We start from the raw sequence: 22,318 nt of genomic DNA, 5'->3' as shown, positions 1-22,318 counted from the left end.
CAGTGAGGGAAGCAGTCAGAGGGACAAGGTCAGGCACGGAGCATGGCCGGGTGGCTGCACTGACCAGCTCAGAGCCTCCAGCCCATGGCCAGAGGGGCTGCCACAGCTCTGTCCACATCACTCAGCCCCAGGGCTCTGCCTGTTCTGCCCTTCCCTGCAGTACCTGAGGCTTTGCCTATTCTCACGGCCAGCACGTGGGCTGGGCAGCACCCCAAAACACATGAAACCAAACCAGCTCCTTTCTCCTCTCCCAGAAACACCACCTGCGGGGTGACTGATGACCTGAGCCTGGGAATGGCATTACTCCTTCCCATGACCCACAGCAGGTCCTGCCAGCAAAGGCCCCACGTCCATGCCGTGATGGGGGCTTTCTACCAGCTCCTCCACAGTGGTGATGGGGCCTCAGCACAGACAATGGCAGGGAGGGAACCACCTGCAACTGTCCCTGTCCCCCCTTCATGCCACATGCCACTGGTACCCCACTGCCTGGGTATGCCTGAAGTGGGGTGGCCTGGGGGATGCAGAAAGGGCTGCGCCCTGCGCTCACCCCATGGCAGGGAAGGGATGCTGGGACCCCTTCCATGGTCTGTGGGGAGGGACCCTTGGGAGCAGAGCTGGTGCTGGTTAGAGCCAAGGCGCTGGAGGCAGGCGGCCAGCGTGTTCTTTGTCCTCGGTGGTTTCTATCCCCTGCACACACGCTCCCTCCCAGCCTTTGTATGCTCAACAAAAAGGGGGAACAAGCGTTACCATCTGCATCACTAATCAGGCAGCGGCTAGGCCACATAAACCCCACACAAAGCCACTGCTGGCAGGGCTGGGGCAGGGGGGACCCCCAGGTGAAGACCCCAGCATCCCCAGCCCACGTGGGATGCTGTTGCGGTGTGCTCCCTGCTCCCTGAGGAGCCTCCCGCCCGTGGCACGCACACACCGGGGATACCGGATGGGTGCAGCCCGACGCCTCGGGCAGGTGGCTGCTGAGCGTCTCCTTGCTCCTGAATCAGACCCAACGCGCCTTCCCTGACTCATCCTGGGCTCGCTCCGGGATTACCCATCGCCAGGCGTGTTCGGGGCAGCGCCGTGTATGAGCCATGAGAGGGGAGGGAGAGGCACCGGGGATCGCACGCAAGGACACTGCTGTGACACCTGGGCTGGCAGGGCACAGGGATGTCACCCTGCAAGGGCCCGAAGGCAGAAAGGAAGACCCAGCTCAAGGCTCCCAAGCCCAAAAGCCCTCCTTGAGCCACCCAAGCAGGACTTGGGGGGGGGTGAAACTTCCCCCTCATCCCCCCACCATGGCCATGAGCCCCCCGTGTCCCTGCTGGGGAGTTTCATGCAGGAGGAAGGCGTTCACTGAAACTCCAGCCACTCCTTCCCTGCCCCAGACGCAATCTGGTCCGACACGCTCCCCGCGCAGGGACCTGCAGTGCAAGTTTCCCAGTCTCCTGCCCTGCTCCCTGCTGTGATGCCGGCACAGGAGCTGGTGGCTGTCACCTCCTTGGACATACCATGTTGGGGCATGGACAATGCCGTGCCAGGGAGTAAGTGCTGGAGGCAGCAATGCTGAGCGGCCAGCCCAGCTCCCCCACAGGGCTGACCTGTGCCATGCTCCTTATCTCCTTGCCGGACACAAGTTTTCCAGAGAACAAGGAAATTTAGGGGGTTTCCAAGTCCTTCTGCACTGCCTGCCCTTATGGACAACGCAGGAGGAAAACAACCCTGGATTTACCCAAGTCACAGCTGGGATGTGTCACTAGACTGGCTCCAAAGCAGGGTTTTGGGTTCTGCTGTGGGAACCCCATTTCCAGCAGCAAAGGCGACCCAGCCAGCATCACCTCGGGCTGGTGCTGGAGGCCAGGAGAGTACATAGGGTGCGCGCATGGGGTGCAGGCACCTGCCTCGCCCCAAAATCAATCAATAAACCAGCCTGAGAGTCCTTACAGAACAGAGGTGAAGGGGCAGCAATCACTGCCAGGCTCTGCTGGGTGGGAGCTAAAGAGGGACACAGTTTAGTGACTGTGACTCCTCAGGGGGAGGACAGGCAGGACGCAGCCTCTCATCACTGTGCCCATGCCACCCCCATAGCCCTTTTCTGGCCCCAAATTTACAGCCTGACCCCGACACAGCCCAGCCCATGGCAGAGGTGACGGGCTGAGCACAGCACGTCAGTGGGCAAAGTTCAGGGCTGGCGCAAGCGCTGCGGGAATGCCTGATTGCTTATGGGGAACAAGGTGATGGAGCTGCCGGATGGGGGTACCCCAGGGCTGGGGTGCCTGGGTCAGCCCGGGGTGCAGGAACATGGCTCCCGTGTGCCCTTGCTCACCCGCCATAGGCCCACGCTCTTCTGTAATTGCCCTAAGTTTAGCTCTTGACCAGACGATTTGCATCTCACAGCCCGGCTGGAAACCACACTATTCCTGGCCGCGCGTCCCAGCCCTCACCCGCTGCTCTATATATTCCTCTCCAGGCAAATGAACATGCAGGCAGGCGCCGTGGCAGCCGCAGGCACCATGAGCCCCCACCACCCCCAGCACAGCAGCTTGCTGCGAGGGCACCCACCTGCCTTGTGTGCCCCCAAAACTCAGGCGCCAGTGCCACCGGCCCCGGTGGTGATGCGGTTAATGGTGAGCCGGGATAATGGCTTCGGATGCAATTCCCCAGTGGTGCAGGAAAGGCCCAGGCTGGTGATTTCTCCCTGGAAGCAGGGTCAGTGCCAAGGAGCTTCACTGCGGGTGCACCCATCATGAAGCACCCATCACTGGGTACCCAACATGGGGCTCTCAACATGGGGTACCAAACATGGGGCTCCCAACATGGGGCACCCAACATGGAGCACCCTGCAGGGACAGGCTGGCATGTGTCCCACACCACACAGGGGGTTTGTGCCCCCCCAGTACTCCCAGTTGCCCGCAGTGGGGTGCACACACCTCCAGCACCCCACTGCATGAGTAGTAAACACACAGGTGCTGCAGTGCAAGGAGGGGGGTGTGTGTGTACACACAAACACAGCCCGCAGCACAACGGGGGGGGCATGCACAAGGTGACACAATGGGGGCCGGCACACACAGACACACATGCACATGCACACATACATGTACAGACACACTGCAAAGCACCGGGGGATGCACAAGCATAGGCGCTGCAAGACAACGGCGGGCCATGCGCATACACGCACCCCGCAACGGCACCGGGGGGGCGGACACGGGCACCCGCACACACCCCGGTTGTGCAACGGGGGGGGCACAGCCCGGCCCGGCCCGCTCCGGGGGTTTCCGATGCAGGCGGAGCCGGCCCCGCACGGCGCGGTGCGGTGCGTGCCCCTGCCCCGGGGCCGGGTCGGGTTCTGGTACCGGTACCGGGGCCGGTGCCGGAGGCTGCGGCGGGTACTCACCGGTGGCGGCGGCGTTGCGGGGCCCGGTGCTGGTGGCGGCGGTGCCGGGCCCCGGCGGCGGCGGCGGCGGCGGCGCGGGGCGGGGCGGGGCGGGTCCGCACCGGGGCGGGCACTGCCGGCTGTGCGCGCGCCGCTCCGCACGGAACGGCATGGAACGGAACGGAACGGTGCGGAACGGTAAAGCAGCGTCCTGCCCACCCGCCATCAGCAGCACCCCCTCCCCTCCGGTGCGCACCCCCGCACACCGTTATAGCACCGTGCGGGTGGCCACAGCCCGGTGCGGGGCTGGGACTGTCCTCACCCTGCAACAAACACAACACACACGCTGGAAACACTGGAAGCATGTTGTGTGCTCGCACCGGTGCACACACAGCCCAGTGTGCGCACGCATTCACGGGGTTCCCCTCTTTGGAAGGATCCGATGGGGAGCAGTGCCTGATCCGGTGCAGGGTGGCTGGTGCCCGTCAGCAGGAATACAAAGCAGGATGTGGTGGGTGCCTGCAGAGCCATGTTGTGGCTGGTGCTTCTCCCCATGCTTCTCCCCAAACTGCCTGTCCTCAGGGAGGGCCCTAAGCCTGCAGGAATCAGACCAGGATGGTGCCTTGGCCAGGAGACAGCACATGATTAACAATGAGCATCGCCCAGCAAAGCCTTTGTTACAGCCCTTCCACTCTTGTCCAGCTCTGGGACATCGCATTGGGATCATTCGGATACAGCTAAAATCCTGTGGACCCTACAACCACCAGCGGCTGCCCTAGGACAGATGGTTTCAGGACAAGCCCTGCAGTCTCTGAGCTGGGATAAGCTCCTTTGCCATCAGATGTGGGAGCAGCCCGGCCACGTCCAGGCCCTTCAATGGGACATGGGTGACCCAGCAGGGCTTTGGGGAACAGGGACCCCAGAGATGGCCATCCACAAGCTCTTTCCTAAAGCACTTTTCAGGGTGCACGTCACCTCTGCTGGAAAGCTCCTGATGGACAGAGGCAGGGGTCTGCCCCCAGCACCATCTCTGCCACCTTCATAGCTCTTGCCCTGCCCTGGGGCACCCCAGAGCACTCACTCCAAAATCCTACCACCATCCACCAGAGGCTGAGCTGGGCTGAGCTGCATGGTCCTGGCTCTCCTGCAATCAAGCTGTGAATGCAACAGCCTCACCACCTTCCCTTGCTGTGCAGCCGTGCTGGGCTGTGTGCTAGCCAGAGCTGAGCCCTGTCATGCATGGGGGAGAGGCCCCTGTCACCCCCCTGTGCACTGGGAGTAGCACCAGGTTCACCCCACTCTTAGGACACACTTGCCTGGGTGTCACAAGCCCCATTCCTTGCAGCAGGAAGCCCATAGGACGTGCCTAGGCCACAGCAGCAGAACAGCACACATGTGGGAACAAGCTGGTCGCCATGCAAGGGACCCTGCGCTGGGCCCTGGGCTGAGGGATGCGGTGCTGGACGAGATGCAGCTCTTGCAGCGGCAGAGGACGGCGGCAGCGAGCGGAGCCGCCTGCTTTTGTCACACTTCCCTTTGTCCCAGGCACGTGGTCCCTGCCAAGCACAGGGAACCACAGCGTCTGGAGAGCAGGGATGGGAATTGATGAGCTGGAGGGGGGGCAGAGCCCCGGCTGAGCAGCCGGGAAGGTTTTCCAGCTGCGGTGGTACGGGAACACGTTGTGTGACTGTCCCTCTGCCCTGCTTCCCCAGCACAGGCGGGTGAGCAGCCGGTTACAGCCTGCGGCAGCTCCTGCTTCCTTATCATGCAGGGCAGGCGGTGGTGGGGTGATGCTGGTTGGAACCGCAGAGCTGTGGGACAGCACTTGGGTCCCTGGTGTGACACAGCCCAGCCACAAACAGTCAACCACCCGCCTGCCACCTCCACAGGGCTAAACACCTCCGTGCTTCCCAGCAAGGTGTCCATAAGATCCCATCCAACCTCACCAGCGTCTCTCCTGGGACCTGGCCACCCTGAGCAGCTCTCCTTTGGTATAGGGGGGTTTCACAGGCACCTCATGCCCAAGGAAAGTCTCTGTGTTGCCCCGAGTATCCTATAGAGGAGCAGGACAGAGCTCCGGTGCCCCGGCAGATGGCTGGCCGGAGCGATGAGGGCCCGGAGCCGGGCTGGGAGGGAATCATCTGTTTCGCAGCACCGCGGGGTTTCCTAAATAGGTCACTGCTTTTTTATAGTCTCTGGGATCTAGAAAAACCAGTTGTTCCGGACAACCCGAGAACCCGCCAGCATCGCTGCAGCGCTGGCTCCCCAGGCACTCACCGCCATCCCTCCTCCTCCTTGCAGGGGGGACCTGTCCCACCAGCGGTGCTTGCTGTGGGCAGGGAGAGTATTTGGGGAGCCTGTAGCAGCTTAAGCCATACACTGGGGTCCTGCTCTCTGCCAAGGGTGACCATCCCTGCCCATGCCCCATGTGGGGTGTGCAGGGGGGGTTCCCCCATACCCTGCTCCTGGCTTTGGGCAGCTCCAGGCTTTGCCCTGGCACTGTTTGAAGCTATAACAGCGTTTTCCCTTCGCGGGGGAGCCGGGTGCCCGTGCGGGGTGCTCAGGGGTGCGCGGTGCCGTTCCGCGGGGCACACCCGCATGCGCCGGGCGCCGCAGCCTGCTCGGGGTGAGCTCTCCCTCTAGTGGCTCCTGCCAAAGCCTCCGCACACCGCGGTGGCCAAAGCCACGGCCAGGACATGGCCCATGGTCTGAAGGGAGCAAGGGGACAAGCTCCAAACCCTGGCAGCCACGGATGCACATAGCAGGGTGCACAGGGAGAGCAGCCAGGAGCATTCCCACCACCAGCCCTACATTGGAGGACGGGTTACCCTGCTCTTCCTTTCCCCTGCCCCACACTGGCTGGGATGTGGCAGTACAGTCGGCCAGCATGCCCAGGGAGCTGGTGTCCATCCTCAGGGGTGCAGCCCCCCCCCCCTTTGCCAACCCTATCCCCATCCCCTCCATCGCCTGGTGCAGCAGCCAGCAAGAGAAAAGGCCCCCACCAGGGCTTCCCCCTGTCATGGCAGAGCCCTGCCCGCTCTATGGGTCCCCCAGTACCTCACTGTCCCCGCTGTGGGCAGCGCTGGGCCGGTGCCATCCCTGCAGCAGGGCCCCGCCAGGGTCCCCCGGGCCGGGCGCCAGCCGTGCCGCGGGCAGCGCTGACGGGGCGCTTTGCTTTGTGCCGGCTGCCCGGCGGGGAGACAAAAGGCGCAGTCAGACGCGGGCGGTGCATTGTGCTGGCAGCCATGCGCTGAGGCAGCAGCCCGCGCCGCCACGCTCGCCTCGTGACCCGACAGGGACCGGGCCTGTGCCCACCATGGCACCTTGGGTCTGCCATGCCATGGCACCCTGGGGTCTGTGCCTGCCATGGCACCTTGGGACTGCCCCACAATGGCACCCTGTGGTCTGTGCCCACTATGGCAACTTGGGTCTGCCCTGCCATGGCACCTTGGGACTGCCTCACCATGGCACCCCGGGGTCTGTGCCCACCATGGCACCCCAGGGTCTGTGTCCACTATGGCACAGTGGGAATTGCAGCATCATGGCACCCTGGGGTCTGTGCCTGCTATGGCAGCTTGGGGCTGCCCCACAATGGCACCCTGGGGTCTGTGCCCGCCATGGCACCCCAGGGTCTGTGCCCACCATGGCACCCTGGGGTCTGCAGCACCATGGCACCCTGGGGTCTGCCCCTGCCATGGCACCCCAGGGCTTACCCCACCATTGCCAGGGGGAGCCCCACCACAGCGATGGGAGACGGAGGGTCTTGGACAGCCAGGACCTGGTTGTCATGGTTACCATGAGGCCTGGGGCCCAGCGGTGCCTCGTTGCCATGGTTACCACAGGCCCGAGGCTTCCCAAGCCCATGGCGGCTCCATCCCCAGCCATGGGGACAGGGATGTGTGGAACAGGGGGCGAGCACCAGGGCTCGGTGTGCCCATGGCAGCCGGGTGATGCGAGACCCCACACCAGCACCCACCCTGTGGGGATAAGCAGCCTCACAGCCCCCCTTGCCCACCATAGGGCCACAGTGGGAGGAGAGTGTCCACGTCGACATGGAGATGGAGACCCACCAAGGCAATGGGGATGCCCAACAGACACCCAGCTGAGCCCATCACCTGCAGGGTCGCACCGTGAAGCCGCCATCCCCACCATGCCAACCAGCGCCCTGTGACACCGCAGTGCATTGCCCCTGGAAAATGCCAGAGCAGTCAGAGCGTTGAGTCATTGGTGCCAAGATTATCTGTGCAAACAGCCGCCCTGATTAGGGGGTTTTTATTATTATTATCAATTTGTTTTATTTTTTTCTTTTTCCCCAAGAATGTGGCTCAGCCCATGGGGATGAGCAGCTGAAATCTCTGGGGATCAGCAGGACAATGCCAGAGCAAGCATTGTGCTGACGGCTCTGCAAATGCTGGCACTGGCTCCCAGCCAGCAGCACCCTATAAAAGCCGAGCCGCTGAAGTAGGCAAACATTACATGGGGGAAGCAGCAGTAACCGCCTGAGCTAGGTGAGTCCTGGGACCGATCTGCACCTCTCCCACCTTGCTCCGGCCGGGCAGACACCTTCCTCCTGCCTGGTGCCCAAAGACACCCAGAGGGACCATTGCCCTTTCCCATGGCAAAAGACAGGCTCACACATCCCCGCTGGCATCCAGGGGGGTGAGAACCCCTCTACCATGGGGCATCCCACTCCTGGCACCCACCCGGCCCATGGCACAGTGGTTGGCATCTCCCACCATTGGCTGGGGCCATCCATAGGAGTGCACTGTGCCTCCCAAGGGAGGCATTGCCAGGATGCTGGCGGCAGGGATTGGGGAGTAGGAGGGTCTGTTGGACACCACCAGCACCAGGCAGCCCATGCCCCTCACCACAGATCCCTGCTCCAGCTAATAGGGTTATTCCTAGTGATGGGAAGGAGAAAGGGAAGCTGGAGGCTATGCACACAGGCTCCATGCTGAAGCCGGGAGGAGGGAAGGGGCACCGCAGCAGTGAGAAGGGAGGACCATGCTTTGGATGTATCCCAGAGCCCTCTGCCATGTCCCCAACCCCATCGTGTGGCCAAATAAGAGGGTCTCACTGTGACTGGCCCCAGTAATAGGGCAGCTGCCTTCAGGCAGGCACTGTGGGCACAGAGCTGCACCCAGGATGACCGGGGCATGCACAGGGACACGCTGCAGTGCCAACGGCTTTTCCTTCCTTTCCAGACACCGTTCCAGCAGCAAAGATGGCTCAGACAAACCCTCTGCCTGTCCCCATGGGCCCATGGAAGGTACGTCCTCGGATCCCTTGTATCTCTCCTTTCCCTGTGTGCACGTGGGGGACAGGGAGAAGGGAAAAAGCCGGTCCTCCAGGAGAACGGCAGTGAGGCAGGGAAGGGGTACAAGAAGGACGGCACCCCTGTCCTCTGCCTATGGGAATGTGCCTCCCGCCTGCTCAAACCCCTCCTGGGTGTTTTCCATAAGCCTCTTCACAGCCCTGCTCTCACCAGTGGTCCTGTGCCAGGGAGTTAGAGCAGTCCCAAGAGCCACACGCTGTTATTCACCCTCCCCTGTCACTGCAGGCAGGCATGAGGGCTGAAAAGGAGGCAGGGGACATGACAGAGATGGTGGGGAGCAGCCCCGAGGGTCTGGCAATAGCTCTGGGCACACAGTTAGAGGATGGAGCCGAGATGGAGAAGCACATGTACCAGCGGGATGCAGCCCACCGAAGCCCGGGGAGAGGAGAGCATCAGCCGCAGCGTCCGCGGAGCTCCCCCGGCCCTTTTCCTCCCGTTAACCCTCTTTGCCCTAGAGCGCTGGGAGCAGAGGCCGGGAGAACCGCCAGCCGCAGCCCGGCCACCCGCCCGTGCCAGCGCGGCTCCGCTCCTCCCTCCGGACCGCGGCGCTGCCCCCGGATCCGACCTCCGCTGGGGTGAGCAGGAGAGCGGAGCGGGGCCGGCACCGAGGCGCTGCGGGGCTGCATCCCGGCACAGAGATGGAGCGCGACCCTCCGTCTCCAAGAGGGGCTGAACCGCCTGCGGCCGGTGCCGGGCGCTTCCCAACTGCGCAGCTCGTTCTGCATTGCAGATCACTGTGTACGACCAAGAGAACTTCCAGGGCAAGAGGATGGAGTTCACTTCGGCCTGTCCGAACATCATGGAGTGTGGCTTCGACAACATCCGCTCCATAAAGGTGGAGTGCGGCGCGTGAGTACCCGGCAATGGGATGCTTCCCTTGGGTGGGCTGACAGGGTTGAGGGGCGCTTGGGCTGGAGCAAAGCATTGAAGCCAGGGGAGGCCAGGCACAGGGAATCCCACCAGGCAGCCCTGCCGGGGCCAGAGGACAGTGGTGATGCCCTTGGCATCATCCAAAACTGCATCCTGCAGTCTTGGAGCCAGTGACTCATAAGGATGCTGCTCAAGGGTGCAGCAAAGCGACTGGCTCTTGAGCTCAGCCTGGTCCCCATCCTGCCTGTGTAACCCCATCAAGCACCTAGAGAACCACCATTCCTGCCCCAGGGCCCTGCTCTGCCCCATGCTTTCCCCACAGCATGCAGCTCCCCATGGCCAGAGCAGAGCCTTCCCACAGCCTGCATTGAGCTGCCCCAGTCGCTGGCAGGGGTCTGGAGCAGAGCTGAGCTTCTCCCTGAGCACAGGAATCTTCCCTGGCATAGACAAGCCATGTCCCGAGCTGCTCCAGACGCTGTGTGTAAGGATGGTCCCCACGGCGAGCATCCCGCTGGGGCTGGGAAGCAGACAGGATAGACTTGTGCTGCTATATTTAGGGTTTGTAATGCTAATGGGATTACAGCGGCGTGTGTGCTCGCGCCGTAATCAGCTCGCTGCTCCAGTTGACGTGTTCCTAATCAGGCTGTTCACCTTGCGTGGGGAACCCTGACTGCGGGACACGGGATTGGGGCTCAGTTTGGGTCAGTGGCAAGAGGCTCTTGACCCCCCCAGGTTCATTGTGCACCTCAGCACCCCACATACCCCATAAGCAGGGGGGCTGTGGTGTGCACAGCCTGTGCCATCGCCTTCCAGCCCCCAGCCCAGACTCTGCCTCCCCACTCAGTTCCAGCTGTCCCATCCCAGTCTCTGTAAGGGGATGTCCCCATCCTTGGGGACAGGCAGAATGTCGTCTAGGCAGCACCAGGGCTTGAAAATGTGTCCTGCAGGATGGAGGCATCATCCTCTCACCTCTCCTTGCTTGTCTTCAGCAAAGAGGGGGACCCAGAAAGGGGAAAAGATCAGGAATTTGGGATTTTCCAGCTGTGCCAGGATGTAATTGGGAAACAAATAAGAAACGAGGCCTTTTGGGAGAGAAGGGCAGTGAGGCTGCGTGATCCTAATGCGATGCTGAGCTGTGTGAATAACCACAGAGCAGATAGGGGCAGGGCAGCCACATCCAGCACCGCTTCCTCTCCTCCCGACCGGTGAGCAGAGGCCAGACCCCGACTAACTCCTCCTCGCACCTACACCCGTGCCCTGGTGCCAGCCGCGGGCAGGAGCCCCATTGCTGGCGCAGGAGGCCCTGGCATGCTCTGTCTCTGCAGCTGGGTGGGTTATGAGCACACCGGGTTCTGCGGGCAGCAGTTCATCCTGGAGAGGGGAGAGTACCCGCGCTGGGACGCCTGGAGCGGCAGCAATGCCTACCACATCGAGCGCCTCATGTCCTTCCGCCCCGTCTGCTCCGCTGTGAGTGCCCCCGCTCCCACAGAGCCCTCGTGTCCCTGATCCCATCCAAGTGTCCCAGGCAATAGCACCAGGCCAAGGGAGTGGGGTTGGGAAGGGCAAACGCAGCTATGCCAGGGGTTCTATGGGTGGCAAAGGCTTTTTGGAGTGGGCTCAGCTCTTCCCCTTCCCATGCCCAGCAGGATTTGCTCCTTCTGTCCTGTTTCTGTCCTGTTATCTAAAGCTTTTAAGGGGATTTCTGGGAATCTGTATGTGAGTAGAGCTGGGGAACAACTCACCTGAGGTGGTAGCTGTGGCACAAGCTCTCACTGACACCTCCTGGCCCAGCAGCACCCTCTTGAGCACCTCTCCACACAGTTGGGCTTTAGGAAAACCAGCCTTATCCCCTAAAAAAGATAAAGCCCAGGGTCTGAACACCTCCCTCCCCATGAAACCCTCTGAGCAACGCCATAGGGAGGGACAGCCCTTGCCCCGTGTCCCCATCCAGGCCAGGGAGGGAGCACCGCCTCCCCCTCACCCCTGCTCTTCCCCCAGAACCACAAGGAATCCAGGATCACCATCTTCGAGAAGGACAACTTCATCGGCCGCCAGTGGGAGATCGCTGATGACTACCCCTCGCTGCAGGCCATGGGCTGGGCCAACAACGAAGTGGGCTCCATGAAGATCCCGTGTGGCGCGTAAGTGATGGGCAAAGCACCACGAGCAGCAGGGACAAGCCGCTGCCATCACTGTGCTATTACAGCTGGAGGGGGGACACCCCGTAACCCCCTTGCTTACCTCTTGTTGCCCTTAACGGCTGCCTGATGATCCTGCTCTTCCAGCTGGGTTTGCTACCAGTATCCCGGGTACCGTGGCTACCAGTACGTCCTGGAGTCCGACCACCATGGAGGAGACTACAAGCACTGGAGGGAGTGGGGTTCGCACGCCCAGACCTCCCAGATCCAATCCCTCAGGCGCGTCCAGCAGTAGCACCCCACTTCCCACTACATCTTTGCAAGGTTTCTAAAGCTCACCAGCTCCCTTTTGGTGCTAATACTCCCCTCCCGAAATAACCACCCCTTCTCGTACTGCAACTGCTTATGGAACAACACTCCCCAACGGTACCGACTGCCACAACTGCCAATAAATGTGACTGAAAGAAAAACATAAACCAGCTTGGTGAGTGTCTGCTGTTCATAGAATCCCAGACTGGTTTTGGTCGGAAGGGACCTTAAAGCTCATCCAGCTCCAACCCCTGCCACGGGCAGGGACACCTTCCACTAGAGCAGGTTGCTCCAAGCCCCTGTGTCCAACCTGGCCTTGAACACTGCCAGGGATAGGGCAGCCACAGCTTCTCTGGGCACCCTGTGCCAGCGCCTCAGCACCCTCACGGGGAAGGGCTTCTGCCTCAGAGCTCATCTCAATCTCCCCTCTGGCAGGTTAAAGCCATTCCCCTTGTCCTGTCCCTACAGGCCCTTGTCCAAAGCCCCTCTCCAGGTTTCCTGGAGCCCCTTTAGGCACTGGAGCTGCTCTAAGGTCTCCCCTTCAGGAGCCTTCTCTTCTCCAGGCTGCCGCAGCCCAGCTCTCTCAGCCTGGCTCCAGAGCAGAGCTGCTCCAGCCCTCGCAGCAGCTCCAGGGCCTCCTCTGGACTCCCTCCAGCAGCTCCATGTCCCTCTTGTGTCTGTTGTGTGTCTGGGATTGCAGTCACACATCCCCATCCCAGCAGCAGGGACCAGACTCCCTTTCAGTCCCTGTCTCACACACAAACACAGCAGCCAAACCCTCGATGCAGGTCCACAGCCGTGCGGCTTCTCTTCCTCCCTGCCCTCCCCTTCCCCTGCCAAGGGAAAGGACATTGAACTAGTTCCACTGAGCCCCACTGGCCATGGGCTGCACTGCCCTTGGGCTTCATGGCCCGTGATGTTTGGCCTAAGGGACCAGAAGTGGAGTCTTCATCCCCGCAGCATCCCCGGGTCAAGGGATGCTCCCCGAGAGCGCAGAACAGAACCTCACACCGACACCCACAAACTTTAAAACTTTTATTCAACAATTTACATCACTTATTGTCTGTCTTAACGTATTCGATCTACACAAATTTCTGGTTTTTCTGTTTTTTTTCCTGATAAAATAATAAAATTTGGATAAATTTTGAAGACCTGTTGGTGCAGAATAAACAAAATTCCAGGTAATTTTTTTCTTTTTTTTTCCTTTTTTTTTTTTTTTCTCTTTTTTTTTAAACATTTAGTGTGAAGTATGACATCATTGGTAAAGATAACATCATGCCATTACAGCTCATGGACATTACCTATCCTTACAGTCCTTGACATCACCCATTCCAGCGCAAAGGGCTGCGCCAGACACAGCTACAGCAGGAATTCCACTAACTCTTCCAGCCACCCTCTCACCACCGGGAAAACGCCGACACTTTTCCAGCTGGGCACACAAGAGTGCATTAACCTCATCGGGAATAACCAAGGAAGGGAGAAGGAAACACAAACTACCTTTACAGACTCGTGTGGTCGCACACAACCAAGAGGGGCTGCGCCTCTCTGCGCGTCAGAGGTAATTCAGCGCAGCCCCTTCGTGGTGAATTTAATACACAAGGAAACGGAAGGAAATGAGAACTCGTGGATGGGGGAGGCAGGAGGAGACGGGCGAAGCGCGCGGTTGTGTTTTCACATCGCCCTTAACACTGAAATACTCAGGGGAGGGGGACAGAGGGGGCATCCGTCCCCCCAGTAAACAAGTTGAGGACCTCCAGAGCGAGGCTGAAGGTGTGTAAGTACACGTGTGTGATGGTAGATAGAAAAGCAGCCCTGTTCGGTATGAAAGAAAGCTGTCAAGTTAGTACAAATCGCTGCCACGGCGAAGGGAACAGGAGGAGGAAGCAGTCAGGGTCAGGGTCCTTCTCCCGGCACAGAATCCCAACTCTCCTGCACAAAGGCTCTGGGATAAGCAGTATCCTGGCTAAGCAACACGTTTCCAAAGGTGGTACCTGCAACCCAACGCACCCAACTCGTGAAAACAAACCCCAAATCAAGCTCAGAGACCGGAGTGAGCTCACCCTCCGCTCCAGGGACCACAGCGAGGAAGCCTGTCCCCCACCTCACAGTGGGAATACACAATGGTAGGGTTAATTCTGTCATTAGAAGCCTCCAGCAGCTCCGTCTCCTTCCCCTCCTCAAAGCTGTGTGCTCCCTGTCCCCATCCGCACACCCGGCGGGTACCACTCTCAACCAGAGGAATAAAGGGACACTCGTTCATCCGACACTAGGAGTGTACCTGAACCACAGGCCAGCGACACCCCGCTCCCTCCGATCCAAGCACTAAAGTAGGCTCTTTAAAATAAAAAAATAATATATATATTTATATAGCTATACAGAGAGAGACAGAGAAAGCGAAGGAGAGGGGAGAGGCTACCAAAAAGAATCAAGAAGCGCCAGTTTTCTGCTACAGCTGTCAGCAAAGAACTGTCACCTTACATCAGACCCTGCGGGGTGGTGAAGAGAATGCAGGCAATGACAGCACAGGAATGCAAAAGAGGGCAGATAAGTCACTTCTGGTAATGAGACACAAATTAAACTTTCAAAACATGTGCATAGCTTTATTCATCTGCTTCAAACTAACCTTTTCACGGAGCTTCGGCGAAGCCCCAGTGTGCAAAATGCATCTCTAGAAAATAATGCAAGCAAGCTTTTCACATTTACAGTGAGCAGGGGCACAGAAAGATTGGGACGGGAACCACACGTTGGGGTGAGCTGGGAGAGAGATGAAGGAACAAGGAATTGCACAGCTTCGTATTCAGAGTCACTGACTGCAAACAGAAGCGTTCCTGTTTTGTTAACTTTAAGCAAGGCGTGTTTAATTCTGCTTTACAACAAAAAATGTAAGAGAAAAACCCCACAGTAACAAGAACCACAACCTGGAAGGGAATAAACCCTCGGATAACGGGATCCCTGGTGCTGCAGAGCCCTAACTCCAGCGCAAAGCCAGCTGCAGACCATCGCTGGTTCTGGCTTTGCAGGTGAAGCATGGCAATGCTTGGTTTTGACCGCAGGAGAACAGCAAAGCAGCTTCTCTTTCTCTGCCCCCTCCAAAATCACAGGTGCCACCCCACAGGACATCACCCCCAAACCATAAGCCGGCCACTATGCAGACTCAAGCCCAAGTCCATCAATCCAATGGGACACACTAAGGAACCCTCAGCTGTAGACGAGGCCTGACCGTCCCAGCAGCTCACACACCACCACCAACTCCCTTCACAAAGACTAAGCACTCGTGCAAGGCACATTTAGTCAGACGGACACACACACAAACACGTGTCTAAAACAGCAAATGCTGGCCAAAAAGAACTAATGGATGCTGAATAAACTAAGTTAAAGAAGCAGAGAGTTCTAGCCTATGTATTAATATACTATTTTCCAGGCAGTTGTAATCCCCAAGCGTTTTTCCTACACAACCGTAGACCTTTCTCATTCTTCCCTCACTTTAGAGGTACTATTTTTCCTAAAGGATCTTCTATAAATAGTCAAGTAAATTCCCTTTTCCCCCTCCACTGAACTCCTCCTGCAGGGCTGCATCCCCCCCACGGTGGTCCAGGTTTGACCCATGAAGACAAGAGGTTCTCGGGGTTCAATGGGGCAAGACCTCCCTCCACTCCTCCCTCACACCTCAGCCACCACGTTTTGTTTGGGTAGATGGCCTTTTTCCTTGGAAAACGTCCCAACTCTGGGCACCAACCACTCTGCAGCACCCAGAGAAGGAGCCTGTGACTCTGGAATGCTGGGGGTGCAGGCGGGAAAGAGGCCACACAATCCTTAATACTGCTGGTTAACTTCACATTGAGATAAAGCATTAAAAAGATCTTTTTGGAGAGATGAGCAATTTCCTTCCATAGAGAGATTCAACCAGAAAACAGAAGTATTAAAACCAGAGACAAGACATTGATTGAGATTTTTCTACCTCACAAGTTACTCGGGTGTCCTTCCCGCACCACCAGCCAGGCAGGAAGGAGAAGCTGAAAACCTCAGGGATTCGCACTACCCTTTCCAATAGCAGCTTGAGAAAAGGAAGGAGAGAAAAAGCAACAACAACGAAAGGAAAATGCACAGTGTTCTCTCAAGTTAAGAGTTCTCCTTTGCTTGCGTTTGCATAGAAGTTCCCATAGGTCAGCACCAAAGTCAGGCAGACCCCTCTCCTGGACCCCGTTCCTATGCTACCCGCGGTTAGTGGCTGTGTTACACCAGGGTTTAACTACTCGCAGAGTAACTACATGGTCACGTAAAAGAAAAACAACAAAAGTGCATCACACATTCTTGATTTTCAGGGTTACTTATAGCAGCAGCAGCATTAATCCAAGACAATGAACAGTTGTAGATTCGTTCTTAAATGCAGCAACACTTAATGAAATGTCTCCAAGGAAGGTCTTAAGAAGGTCCTTCTCGAAAAGTTAAAATGAAAATTAGACTATTCAATAGAGACAAAAAGATAAAACAAAAATTAAAGACACCATCTTATTTACATTTAAAAAAAAAAAAAAAGAACCCAAACAACATTCTTGTTAAGATATCTTTACAACACCTAAGCAAAAACAAAATAGGTCTTTTAAGAATAAAGCAGAAACTCCTAAAGCAGTATCCATTTTTGGAACCCTTATTTAGCACCTGAGGAAAGACCGTATGGAAAGCAGACAGGTTTTTTTTTTGTTGGTTTTGTTTGTTTTTGTAAGAAAACTGTAAGTTGTGGGTTTATGTTCGCAGCACACAAGTTTCATACCACAGAAAGAAATGAACTATTTTTTTCTCCTTTTAAAAGATACTCTACTCATCAATAAGGCTGTAGGAAAGGGATACTGCTATCTTACAACATGGCTTTAGAGCTCTGGACGTGTTAGATGATGCTTTCTGATTAACAGTCAAGATGAACACAGCTCAGCATCCCCAGGTGAAAGCAAGGGGATGATTACTGCTCCTGTCCTGGGACAGAGAGCAGCGTGCCAAGAGGGTCTCATGTCCTCAACACAAGGCCACCATGGAGCTCTCTGCTACCTCCCCACACATCTGCTTCCAAGGCTCTGGAGCAGGATACAAGGAAGCAGCCTTACCCTGTGGTGTAATACATCCTGTACAAACATCTAAAGCTCTGTGATCTCTGGAAGGCAGCACAGACCAAGATCTGCTCCTTCACACCAGATCAGGTTCCTGCTTCTCATGGACAAAATGCTCTCGTGGTGGCCAAAGCCAGAATGACTCTGGCTCCTTTGGCCCCAGCTCTCCTCCTGCCTTATGCACTGGTGTGAAAATGGGTAGCAGCTTTAAATCAGGTGTAGCCTTGTTCTCTTCCCTCCTGACCTCGACCATCTCCCTTGTAAACAGTCTCTGTAAGGAAAAGAAAACACTAAGGACGTACATACAGAAGTCTTCTAGGCATGAGACTCATAAAGGCTTTGGACACCACAGCAACAAGATGCTGGATCAAGAGCCAAAACTGAACACATAGGAAAACTACCAGATGTGAATGCCATCACTCTGAGATGCCCCCGAGCTCACCCACTGGCTAGAAAGGATGCAATCATGCTACAGCAACCCTCTCTTGAAGGTGAAAAGCACCAATTACACACAGAACTGAGAGGACAACCTCCATCTGCTCTTTTTCCTGTTGATTTAGCTAAGCTGGTTCACCCCGTCGCCCACTCCCATGGTGTACTCACAACCTAAGGAGAACTTGGGTTCTCTTCCACGTTTCAAAGTTTGCAGCAGCTACGAAAAGCAAACAGTGGGATTTACCCCTGCTCACTGCAATGGGGTTGGACTAGATGACCTTTCAAGGCCCCTTCCAACCCAAACTGTTCTATGGTTTATGGTTGAGGGAGGGCAATGGTTTGAAGCAGGTTAATGACAGAATCGATGCCCTGGAGCTACTCACATTGTAAAGGAGATTTCTAACAACCAAAACAGGTTTCAGGGACAACCGAGGACAAACCAAACACCGACCAAGCCTTGAAAGCCATCGTGTTGCCAATCCACCAGACAGATGGAGTGGGAGGGAGCAGAGAGGCTGAAGGTCCCCAAACCACCGTCATCAGAGACAGGAACATGGAGCAGCTTCTAACCCATCACTTTGAGTGGACCGAACACTCCACCAAAGGGAAAGCAGATCCCATTCTGGATCTGGTACACGCTCCACAAGACCCTGTACGAGAGACATTCAACAGGACCTACTGCAGAGAAGGAACAGTGGGAAAAGACCAGAGGAGGAAGGAACCAGCCCTGCCTGTGCAGGAATCCTTACTCCAACAGCCAGCCTGGCAAGGGAACCGGAGGAAAGGGACTCATGGGATCAACAACGGGAACAGAAACAGGAGAGAAGCCTTAACCTGAATTAGTATCTTCATAGCTAATAAAAAAATAGGTCATGATCTCACCCTTAGTGCCACTTTCCAATACTACACGTATTTAAGGGTTTTTGTTTTAAAACTTCACTCAGTGTAATGAAAACAATGGCACAAATAAATACACGCTCGCTCTCCTACACGAGTAAGATGCTCGCACACGCAGCGCCAGCTCCTTGCCCACAGACACCCTTGGGTGCAGCCCTGGCAGAGGCTGAGCACCCCTTCCCGGGCTGTATTTGGTTTATGCTACAGTACTAATACTCTGAGTCAAACAAAAAAACAAAACATGAGACTTATCAGTAACACCTTAGCATTATTTCAATGTACTAAATTAGTCACAGCTCCATTTCTTTTTTCTTTTTTTTTTTCTCTTTTTTTTTTTTTTTTTATAAGTTTACACAAAAATAATCAGAAAAACAGATTAAATCTGAAGATATTTTTAATAAGTGCTCAGTAAAGAATTGTGTGAGGACTTCAGGAGGGACTGCAGACAGCGACAGGGCAAGTTACACCAAAGCACAAGGAAGTTTCTTCCACGGTCCTGCCTGGCTCTGGGCAATACTCTATCCCCAAAACACCACCTTTGCCAGCGAGCCAGAGCTACGGGAGCTCAGAAAGAGGAATTCCTAACTGCTTAGCACTGAGCACACGCCGTGGAGCTCATGAAGACAGACATTGGAAGAGAGGATGGTCAGAAATACAGCAGAGAAGCTGCTGAGAGTGTTTCTGGATGGGTCCCGGTGGCACAGCGCCACGTGCAGCAAGGCAAAGCAGCAAGGATGAGCATCAGGGCAAAAACTGACCCAACCCATGGCTTGAATCGCGTTCAACACTTGTTTAGAACATCAACTGGACTAGGCCAAGATGAGCATCCTCAAATACTCAGCAAGACTCGTATCTTTCTAAAGGCGCAGGGTCAGATTCAGCAATGGGTTGTTGCTGCTCAGCTTCTGCATCACAACAGCCCCGAGAGCTGATCTGGGGCAGGAGGGGGGGACCAGGACAGCGCAGAGCCCAGGGAAGCAAAACAGGGTTTGGATTTGTCTTTTTTGTCTTTTTGTTTTTAATGGAACCCAGCCCTTAAGGCGACAAGTGACTACACAAGGCAAATAAATACAGAGCAGAGCCTTAAAGCCAGTAAAACAAACTGGAAACTTTGCCATTAGCCTTCAACGTGTTGAAAATAATTAAAAATAAACCAAAACAAACACCCCAAAACATTTCTTCCACCTTAATTTTCCCAATCCCTCCATCCAGTTTGTTCAACACTTTAAAGCTCAGGAATGCCCCAGCTCTTCCACAGTGGAGCCAGAGGCGATTCCAACTTTTGGCAAGCAGTTGGGAGACTTAACAGAATTAGAAATAGGAACGTTGAGGACTAGATATGGGGCACATCTGTAAACATGTTATACATCTGAAAGTGACACACACCTGCAGAGGTGGTACAGTTTGTAGGTGAAATAGAACTATTTGCGACTGGCCAACCACACATTTCTGAACCTGGACTGGTACAATACATGATCACTATATAGTATTACACTACAGTATTATACTATATAGTATTTTATACATAAAAATGGAGTAGGCAATCCATAATCAAACTTGTAAAACGAAGCGTGGCAGAAAGCTAGCGATCTTACACAAGGTACAGAAGGAAGTTCCATTGTCCCACTGTGAACCTAAGCGTCTCGTTCAGGAACAATCTTATTAAAACAATAAAAAAACAATTAAAAAACATGATACATATTCCTAGTTAACAGAAAAAAAGTGGATAAATCTAAGCACAAGGGGTAGGCAAAAGTTTTGGGCTTATCTGCTTCCTTAATGCCCCATAGGGTCCAGACTAATTTGCTGCTGACCTTGATACCCAGATGTATGTGAGCCACTATTCGGCCACAAACACTCCACACTGCGTACATGTGGAGCTTGGGTAGGTCAGAAACCCCAGGTTGGCTTTATTTCTAGCTCCCTCTTGCACTGGACCCTGTGAACTTTCCACCTTTAAGAACCAAAAACCCAGAGAAACTACCCAACCCCAAGATGATTTGGATGCGCTACACAAGCTGCAATGGGACAGAGCGGGTTACACAGCTGGAGCTGCAGTCTGCTTTCTCTACCACTGCCAGAGGAAGCTTTCCTTCCCTTGGGATTTACTGATTTACTCTTTTTATTATTTTTTAAATTTTAATTATTATTTCCGTTCCTAAGTCCTCCATTTTTTTTGTAATAAAATATAGTTTTATTAAGAGATCATCAGAAGCAGAGCCCGGAAATACACAGACTGCATTAAAATATAAAAGAGCTTTTCCAACGGGCAGGTGTGGCCATCGGAGTTCCATGGACAAATTGAAAAGGATTCAAATTCCCATTTTTTTTTCTTTTTTCCTTTTTTTAAATTTTTTTTTTTTTTTTTTTTTTTTTTTTAAGATAGAAGAAATAATTCAAGAAAGGTGAAAGTTAGCAGAACTCAATTCCTCTTCAGTTTTCCAATGAAAATGGGAAAGAAATCCAGCACACTTAGTGTTAGGAGACAGACAGAGCAAATATGAAGCACCTACAGTTGAAAGCAGAAGGTATTTTTTTTTTTGCTCCCAGTAATACAGTGGCATTAACCTGTGGGAACAGAGGGTTTTTTGTTTTTCTCCATATTAAATGCCTAAACAGATTGCTTATTTTTGCACGTTGTCTTTTAAAATGAAAAGAACTCTTCAGTTGCAATAGTCCAACGTGTAACCGGAGCCAGGTCAACTGTGTGACTTCACCATGCATCCTAGAACTGCAGTATTACCCCCAGAAGAATGATGCTTTAAGACAATATTCCCAGCATAGGATTGCTGCTTTAACTCCTGGCAAAACATGCGGATTATAATTCTCTGGATAAAAAAGGAAACTGCAAAACTTCAAGGTGTTTCTCCAGCATTCAATGGGAAACAAAACAGAAAAAACAACCAAATAGGGGAGGTGGAAGGGAAAGGGGAGATGAAGGATGGTGAATCATCCTGATTTCCCTGTGATTAGTGTGTCACTACAGTCACAGAACGAGAAACAGAAACCTTGTCAAGTGGAAATGCCTCTCCAGTGGGTTGCTGTGGCCCATGCAGACGACAGCAGGAACTTTAGAACCGGGCTTGTAAATCGAGTCTGTGTTTGTTAATCACTTGCATTCACTCTTTAAACAAAAAAGAAAACAAAAAAGGGGAAAAAACAAAAAAGGGGAAAAAAAAAAAAATCTATTCAGTACCGGAGATTAAATAATCACGTGTGTAGTCTCGTTGAAATAGATTTTCAGATTCCTTAAGAAGTCTAATTACTTTCAGTTGCCATTTTTAAATAACTATATATATATTTGTATATATTATCCTATGATTCTAGTTATGGTTCCTCTGCTGCACTGAAGATTTAGAAGGAGCATAAAAGCCTTTTGTCCCCCACGAACAGCACAAATGCTGCAGAAAGGTTAGAACAGGCAGTCTCGTCTTGCTACCTTCATTGATCCGGGCGATCCATGGCTTCATCGTAAGTGATTATCCTTTTGGGATCTGGAAAGAAAGCACAATCCTAAGTTTCCCACAAGCTACTTTCAGGACCTGTGGCTGAAGATACTCTAAATCTTATTCTTGGGTCTGACAGCCAACACCAGAAGTAGAAAGCTATTTCATACACACATAAGGAAGACTCATTAAATCTAATTTGACACTGGTTCTATTGGTCTTTTAGAGACTCTGCTTCTCTCTGAACACCCCAAAATTATAATAAAACTTACTGCCCTGACTTTTAGCAATCCAAAACGCAGATAAACCCAGACTACAAACAGCAAGCACTGAAGAACTAAACTCAGGCATCTCCAGACACCAAGACCATCCACTCTCATCACCCATCCCAAGAGACAGAGCAAGACAGAGCAATTTGG

General features: G+C 54.5%; 3 protein-coding genes across 11 annotated transcripts in view; 1 reads left to right on the top strand and 2 right to left on the bottom strand.

Annotated features, from left to right (window-relative positions):
- MYO18A (myosin XVIIIA) overlaps positions 1–6,513 on the bottom strand; it is a 38,813-nt gene extending 32,300 nt beyond the window's left edge. For 6 of the 7 annotated variants that reach the window (XM_030472476.1, XM_030472480.1, XM_030472479.1 and 3 more), the window contains exon 1: positions 3,389–3,474. The gene's annotated coding sequence lies outside the window, so the exon portion shown is untranslated. Of the gene's footprint in view, positions 1–3,388; positions 3,475–6,424 lie in introns of those variants that run through there. The other variant, XM_030472477.1, reaches the window with a different exon arrangement.
- Positions 6,514–8,591: 2,078 nt separating this feature from the next.
- On the top strand, positions 8,592–12,186 carry CRYBA1 (crystallin beta A1). Its single transcript, XM_030472919.1, has 6 exons — positions 8,592–8,636; positions 9,158–9,277; positions 9,433–9,551; positions 10,898–11,039; positions 11,571–11,713; positions 11,858–12,186. The coding sequence occupies exons 1-6, from the start codon at positions 8,592–8,594 to the stop codon at positions 12,003–12,005; spliced, it is 717 nt and encodes a 238-aa protein (XP_030328779.1). The 3' UTR covers positions 12,006–12,186.
- Positions 12,187–13,040: 854 nt separating this feature from the next.
- The window catches only part of NUFIP2 (nuclear FMR1 interacting protein 2), a 42,194-nt gene continuing 32,916 nt past the window's right edge, over positions 13,041–22,318 (bottom strand). For all 3 annotated transcript variants that reach the window (XM_032919701.1, XM_032919702.1, XM_030472380.1), the window contains one exon: positions 13,041–21,947. In XM_032919701.1, coding sequence (XP_032775592.1) covers positions 21,895–21,947 — 53 coding nt within the window. In that variant the 3' untranslated portion in view covers positions 13,041–21,894. The remainder of the gene's footprint in view (positions 21,948–22,318) is intronic.

This window comes from Strigops habroptila (assembly GCF_004027225.2).
Source record: "Strigops habroptila isolate Jane chromosome 13 unlocalized genomic scaffold, bStrHab1.2.pri S16, whole genome shotgun sequence".
NCBI lineage: Eukaryota > Metazoa > Chordata > Aves > Psittaciformes > Psittacidae > Strigops > Strigops habroptila.
The sequence above is the reverse complement of the archived record's forward strand: the minus strand, read 5'-3'. Positions and strand labels throughout refer to the sequence as shown.